The following is a 7,175-nucleotide window of genomic DNA, read 5'->3' as shown; positions in this document are numbered from 1 at the left end:
CTGGCATTGAAATTCCCAATTTGCCATTGGAATTCCCTCTCTGGCATTGGAATTCCCACTTTGGCATTGGAATTCTGTCCCTGGCATTGAAATTCCCACTCTGGCATTGAAATTCCCACTCTGGCATTGAAATTCCCAATTTGTCATTGGAATTCCCAATTTGCCACTGAAATTCCCACATCTGCTGCCTGCATTTGCTCAGGCCAAGGGTAGAATTGAACCAATTTAATTAATTTTAATTTAATTTAAGGGATTTATTGAATTCTTCTGGTTGCTCCTTTTTAAATTCACAATCTTGGTTTTCCAGAGGTGCTGGATTTGCAGGAGCTGTTCTTCCAGGGGTTCCCAGCAGGATTTGGGGAAAAAAGTCTTGGAATGCTCAGCGAGGGGAATGAGGGAGTGCTGAATGGGGCTTGGAGAAGAAGGAGGAATGAAGAAGGGATGGAATTTCCTAAAAAATTTCATGGGAAAGGCTCTCACAGCTGCTTTTTTCCCATTTTTTCCAGACTCCCATCCTGCTGACTCCCAGCCCTCTGCTCTCCAGCATCCACTTCTGGAGCACCCTGAGCCCCGTGGCTCCTCTCAGCCCCGCCAGGTTGCAAGGTGCCAACACCCTCTTCCAGGTGAGTCCCAAATTTCTTCCTCCATTCCTTCCTTCAATCCCATTCCCAGCAAACCCATAGGATATTATCCCAAATATTTGCTGTAAGAATCAAATAGGAATCTTTGTTTTTAAGAGCTTTATTTTGGTGTTTGCCCAGTTTTATTTAAGGATATTCTAAATCTTGGTGTCCCAGGAATGTTTTAAATTATCCACAGCACGGGCTRCTGTTAGAAAGAGAATATTTTTCTTTTTTAGGTCTGTTCTTCTTGAAAAGCTTTCCTCCCTGTAGCTTTTTTTGGTTGGGATTTTCCCGAATTTTGAATTTTTTCCGCTCTGTTGGTCTTTCTAATGCTTGCTGCTGAAAGATGTTAATTAATCTCGCAGCTAACGAGGAGGAGGAATGTGTGTTTGATCTCTGTGATGATGTGTGGCGCAGTTCTTGATGATTTTTATGGAAGAAATCCATAAAATTCCCCCCTGGGAGGGTGGGGAGCCCTGGCACAGGRTTCTCAGAGAAGCTCCATCCCTGGAATTGCCCAAGGCCMGGTTTTTTTTCACTATAAAAGAAAAAAATCCCCAATATTTTTTAAAAATCCCCTCCTTTAGCAATTTTCATGTTTTTCCCTCACCTTCCACTCTGGCATTGAAATTCCCACTCTGGCACTGGAAATTCCCACATCTGCTGCCTGAATTTGCTCRAGCAAAGGGTAGAATTGAACCAATTTAATTAATTTTTATTTGATTTAATTTAATTCCAAGGATTTWATTAAATCTTCTGGGTTGGGATCTGTCATCTCCATGGAGATGGAGGAAGTTCCTCATCTGTACCACGAGGATGGGGAATAAACAAGGGCTGAAATGGCATTGGACATTTTGCTGTGGAAAGAGCTGATAATTAACTGAGGGACAATTAAAATTATTTTTTTCTCCCCCAACCTGAATTAAAATCACATTTTAWTGAGGACAGGGGGCAGTGCTGAGTTCAGGACTCACCGTGACACTGCTTAGCATTAAAAAATTAAATTAAAAATGAGAAGCCAAGAGGATTCTTTGAGGAATTGAGAGTTTTTGCTTTGTTTTGTTGTTGAGTTGGGGTTTTTTTTTCACCCTTTTTTGCACAAATATGAGAGAAACAGCGAATTAAAGTGGTTTTTTTGCCTGATAATTGTTTTTTTGTCTCAGTTTCCATCAGTTCTCAACAGCCACGGCCCCTTTACCCTGTCTGGACTGGACGGCCCCTCCACCCCCGGCCCCTTCTCCCCGGATCTGCAGAAGACATAGCACACGGAATTCCTGAAAAAGGACACAAAARTGGCAAAACGAGGCAAGGATGGGACAACATTTCTGCTGAACCACCTTTTCTAAAGCAGAATCTCTCTGATACCACAGAGATTCTCAACCGTCGCAGTCGTTGCCGTTCCCGAATCAAAAAAATGCCTTTTTTTTGCAAAAATTCCCCCATTTTTTTGAAAGAACCCAGGTCGGGAATGTATATGCAAACGCCTTAATAGGAGCTGCAGCTCCGGTCTCTTCTCTTCCCACCTTGGTTTGGAAGATTTTCCCTACGCCCAAAAGGAATTTTAAGGAGTTTTAAGGAATTTTAAGGAGTTTTAAGGAATTTTAAGGAATTTTTGGGTGGCGTTGCAGCAGCTGAGTCCGCGGCGAGCGGTGACAGAGGAAGCTTTTCTCTGTCTGTGACTCTTAGAAAAAAAAAAACCAAACAAAACCAAACCAAACCCTCTTCTGCTTCCTGTGCTGGGCCAGGAGAAGCCTGAATCCTGATGGAAGCTGGCATTCCAGGAAATGCTCGGGAATGGGAACAGGAATAGGAATGGGAATGGGGTTTGTGCTCTCAGCTCTGCCCCAAGGAACTTGACAAAAGCAGCCGGGGCTTTTTCTGCTGGCCTTGTCTTTTATTTTTTTGTGCAGGGAGAAATTTTATTCAAGGATTTATTCCGTGCTCGTGTCCGGGACGATTTTGGAGCGGAGAAGAGGTGGGGCTGGATTTGGGATTTTGGATATTTCCCTGCCCTCCTTCCCTCCCTGTGAAGGGTGGGATGAGCTCTTTTCGCTCCTCACCGAGTTTCAATGCTGGAGTCCAAACATTTCTTGTGCCAGGGACTTATCCCAGAGCCTGGGAGCTCCCTGCTGGATGAGCAGGATTGGGAGGATTTTTCTTGGGGTTTTGGSGGGAGGTTGCTGCCTGACCCGGAATTGCAGAACCCACAGGGTGAGAGCAGCAACATTAACATTGCTCCTCTCTCCCCACAGCTCTGGAAAAGCTGGAAAAGCATTYCTGCTTTTCCCCACRTGGAGAAGCTTCTCTTTTGCCAGCTTTATCCCAAATTTTGGCMTGGAGCTGTTGCTTATTTTTATTTTTGAAAGGGGCACTGACCCCAAATCAGGCTGAGGGGTCCCACAGGGCATGGAAAACTGCTCTGAACCTTTCTGGAATAAATGCAGGATCGCTTTCCAGAGCCATTGGAGACCAGATGGAATTTGCAGGTGGATTTTTACACCTCAGGAGGCCTTTTTTAAAGAAAACTTGAGGGGTTAAAGGAGCGAGAGCTTCTCCTTGCTCTGGCTGTGGTGGTCTCTGGGTTTATGGGTATCTGACGTCAGGCAGCAACTTCTGGGTCGGAATTGGGGAATGTCAGAGCATCTCCTCCATGAAATAGTCCCAGAAAACAGCCGGAGACATCTCTTTCCTTCAGCATCCTCGGAGCTGCCGCCAGCAGAGGAAGATTTGCACCTCTCCGGCGCGAGGAGCTGACAGAGTTTGCTGTAAATACCGCRATTTTCCACGGACCAGTGGCGAATTTGAGCTTTTCCAGAGTTKTTTKKTTTTTTTTCCCCTTTCGCCACTTTYGCAGGCTTGGAATTCCCTCTAAAACCACAACTCCCGAGACTTTTCTTTCCCTGCGGTGACGTTATTTTTCCTGTACCCTGACACTGAGTACAGAAAAACCACTTTTGTGCGTGTTCCTGACGTGACACCTGGGCCAGGTGGGTGGAACAGAGTCGCTTTTTTGTTTTTTGGGGCATTGTTCACCTGCCCAGGGTGGGGAGGAGGGAGAAAAAAAAAAAATTATTCCTTTTTCAGGTGGAGAAGCAGGGAGTGAGCTCACGGAGTGACCTGTCTTCCTGTCGGGTCCTGTCAGAGGCAAAAAAACGCTTCACATTTAGACATCAGCAGCTGCAGGAGGAAATTCCTGCGCCAGCAGCTCTTAAAATGTGCAATATTGACCTTTTTTTTCTTTTTTAAATTTTATTTTGATTTTTTTTAATGCAGAAACGAAGCTGCAGATGATCGTTAAGAGCAGGCATCTGGAATTTTTTTTTTTTATTTGCATGTTTGGAACCTGCTCTGGGCAATTTCTATGCTATGTGTGAATAGCAGCACTTTGGTTTGGGTTTAAGTTTTAGGTTGGCTCGTTTTCCGCCCGACTTTGCAAAGAGAGAGAGCGGCGTTTTGCGGGCCTGGGATTGGAATTGAAAATTCACCAATGAGCACTAAAAACTTGCAATCTGATTGCTTCCCTTCCCCCGTGGAGAAAAGCCAGGTTTAGCATTGAAAAATGTGTGCACTTAAATTCTTCGTGGACTTTGGTGGCTTTGGGCAGAGGGTCAGACCCCAAAAATGCCATTTTTTCTTCCTTTTGGAGAAATTTCCCAGGATTTTGCTGCCTCAGCTGGATGAGATCCCAGTTTTCCTGTGGGAATGCTGAGTTTCCTGTGGAATTGCATGGGATGGTTTCCATCAGGTAAAAAACCCAGCAGGCAGAGCGGGAATGGGATTGCTTCAATTCCATAAGGAAAAAATCGTCAAAAAAAAAAAAAATCAGGAGAAAACCTCGTGATGCAGCTGGGAAAACTTCTGGAAAAGGGAGAGTAGGATTTTTAGGGCACTCAAGGGAATATTTCCTTGTCCTCGTGCTGCCTTTTCATCCCTGTTCACTGATAGGTGACTGCCAGCTGTTTTTGGGTCACATTTTGGGGTGTCCCAGACCTGTCCTCGTTGGGGGATGCAATTCCTGTGCCCTGCTTGGGGCACYTTCAAGCTCTGCTTTGCAATAGGTCAGGAAGGGATGGAATTCCCGGAGTTGGACGATTCCTTGTTTTCCTGGAGCACCCCAAGGTTTCCGTGTGCTCTTTGGAGTGTGGTGGGAGAGCAGAAAGACTTTGATTGGGATGATTTTTCCCTCTGATGCATTCTCAAACCTCAGCCTCTCCCAAACAGATCATTTTGGGGTTAAAATATTCATTCTGAGGGCAGATTTCCATCTCCAGCCTCCCCCAGCCCCGGGAGCTGCATTTCTGTGGGATTCCCTGGGCAGGGGTGGCAGCAAAGGGCTCTGAGCCCCTCCTGGAGCTTTTCCTGAAGCCCCTGCAGCCCTCACCCTCCCTTCTCCCCCGTACTTTATCCATTTATCTTCTTTTTCTCCCATTTTATGGCATTTTTGGGTGTGCTCTGTGATTTTCTTCCATTWTTTTGGGCAGATTTGTCTTTTCCTTGAGCCCACATCAGACCCTGCAKCTCTSACCCTCCCTTCTCTCCCGTTATTTATCCATTTATCTTTCAGATCCCTTTATTTTCTCCTGTTTTATGGCATTTTTGGGTGTGCTCTGGGTTTTCTTCCATTTTTTGGGGCAGATTTGTTTACGAGGCATCTCAGTGTCGTATCAAGAGGCTCTCTTGGTATTGGCAGCTCTGGAAATCAACCTCAGCAGCGCGTCAGGGAATGTTGTTAGGATCCACAGGTATTTAAAAACTCAAGATTTCAGTTTTGGGGTGACAGTTCGGGTCTGTTCCCTTCCTCAGTTCTGTGTAAGGAGTAGAATTTTGATCTGGAAGAGTAGAAATGGGAAAAAAAAGAGACTTTTTTGCCTCTTCATTATGTTTTTTATTTTTGTCTTAAAAATCACCGAGTGGGGTGTTGAAGCAGCCTCTGAGGGGTTCCCACTTGGCAGAAGAGCCCAAAATCTGTGAGGATTCACTCAGGAGCTCTCCAGATGTTGGATGGGACTGTYCTGCATAACCAGGGGTGTTTGTGGCCTGATTTGGAGTTAATTAGGCAGCAATTAGTGGCTGATGAGTGTGAGCAGATCAGTGAATGAGGCAGGGGAGTGGGACAGGCTGGAGCTGATGGAATCACGGCTGGAAATGCAGGGATCACAGCTGGATGTGCAGAATCACAGCTGGATGTGCTGGAATCAGAGATGGATCTGCAGAATCAGAACTGGATCTGATGGAATCACAGCTGGAAGTGGTGGAATCATGGCTGGAAATGCAGGGATCACCGCTGGATATGGTGGAATCACAGCTGGATTTGTGGGAATCAGCTGGATCTGATGGAATTGCAGCTGGATGTGGTGGAATCACAGCTGGATCTGCAGGAGTCGGAGATGGATCTGATGGAATCACAGCTGGAACTGCAGGAATCACGGCTGGAAATGCAGGGATCACAGCTGGATATGGTGGAATCACAGCTGGATGTGCAGAATCACAGCTGGAGGTGGTGAAATCAGAGATGGTTCTGCTGAATCACAGCTCGAACTGGTGGAATCACAGCTGGATGTGGAATCACAGCGGGAGCTGCTGCAATCACAGCTGGAAATGCAAGAATCATGGCTGGAACTGCAGGAATCACAGCTGGATCTGCAGAATCACAGCTGGAGGTGGTGGAATCACAGCTGGATGTGGAATCACAGCTGGAGCTGCGGGAATCATGTCTGGAGGTGGTGGGTTAACATCTGGAGCTGCAGAATCACAGCTGGAGCTGATGGAATCACAGCTGGGTGTGCCACAATCACAGCTGGAGCTGCCAGAATCACAGCTGGAACTGTGGGAATCACATCTGGATCTGGAGGGATCAGCTGGATGTGGTGGAATCATAGATGGATATGCTGGGATCACAGCTGGAGCGGGGGGATCACAGCTAGATTTGTGGGAATCAGCTGGATCTGGTGGAATCACAACTGGAACTGGTGGAATCACAGCTGGATCTGCAGAATTGCAGCTGGATGTGGATAGATCAGAGATGGATCTGCTGAATCTCAGCTGGATCTGCGGGAACCACAGCTGGAAGTGCAGGAATCACATCTGGAAATGCAGGGATCACAGCTGGATCTGCGGGAATCGCAGCTGGATGTGGAATCACAGCTGGATGTGGAATCACAGCTGGAGCTGTGGAAATCACAGCTGGGTGTGCCACAATCACAGCTGGAGCTGCCAGAATCACAGCTGGAACTGTGGGAATCACATCTGGACCTGCAGGGATCAGCTGGATGTGGTGGAATAATAGATGGATATTCTGGGATCACAGCTGGAGCTGTGGGGATCACAGCTGGAACTGCAGGAATCACAGCTGGATGTGGAGAGATCAGAGATGGATCTACTGAATCACAGCTGGATTTGGTGGAATCACAGCTGGATGTGGAATCACAGCTGGAGTTGTGGAAATCAGCTCAATGCAGTGGAATCACAGCTGGATCTGCCAGAATCACAGCTGGATTTGTGGGAATCAGCTGGAGCTGCAGGAATCATAGCTGGATTTTCCAGAATCACAGC

The 7,175-nt window shown here is 46.6% G+C and overlaps 1 protein-coding gene across 1 annotated transcript in view; it reads left to right on the top strand.

Annotated features, from left to right (window-relative positions):
- The window catches only part of ELK4 (ETS transcription factor ELK4), an 8,279-nt gene extending 4,839 nt beyond the window's left edge, over window positions 1–3,440 (top strand). The window contains exons 3-4 of the mRNA XM_057387941.1: window positions 507–623; window positions 1,787–3,440. Coding sequence (XP_057243924.1) covers window positions 507–623; window positions 1,787–1,885 — 216 coding nt within the window. The 3' untranslated portion in view covers window positions 1,886–3,440. The remainder of the gene's footprint in view (window positions 1–506; window positions 624–1,786) is intronic.
- The last annotated feature ends 3,735 nt before the right edge of the window (window positions 3,441–7,175 follow it).

Source organism: Malurus melanocephalus, unplaced genomic scaffold (genome assembly GCF_030028575.1).
Source record: "Malurus melanocephalus ecotype Western Australia unplaced genomic scaffold, MMel_1.1 scaffold_1449, whole genome shotgun sequence".
Taxonomy (NCBI): Eukaryota; Metazoa; Chordata; class Aves; order Passeriformes; family Maluridae; genus Malurus; species Malurus melanocephalus.
The sequence above is the reverse complement of the archived record's forward strand: the minus strand, read 5'-3'. Positions and strand labels throughout refer to the sequence as shown.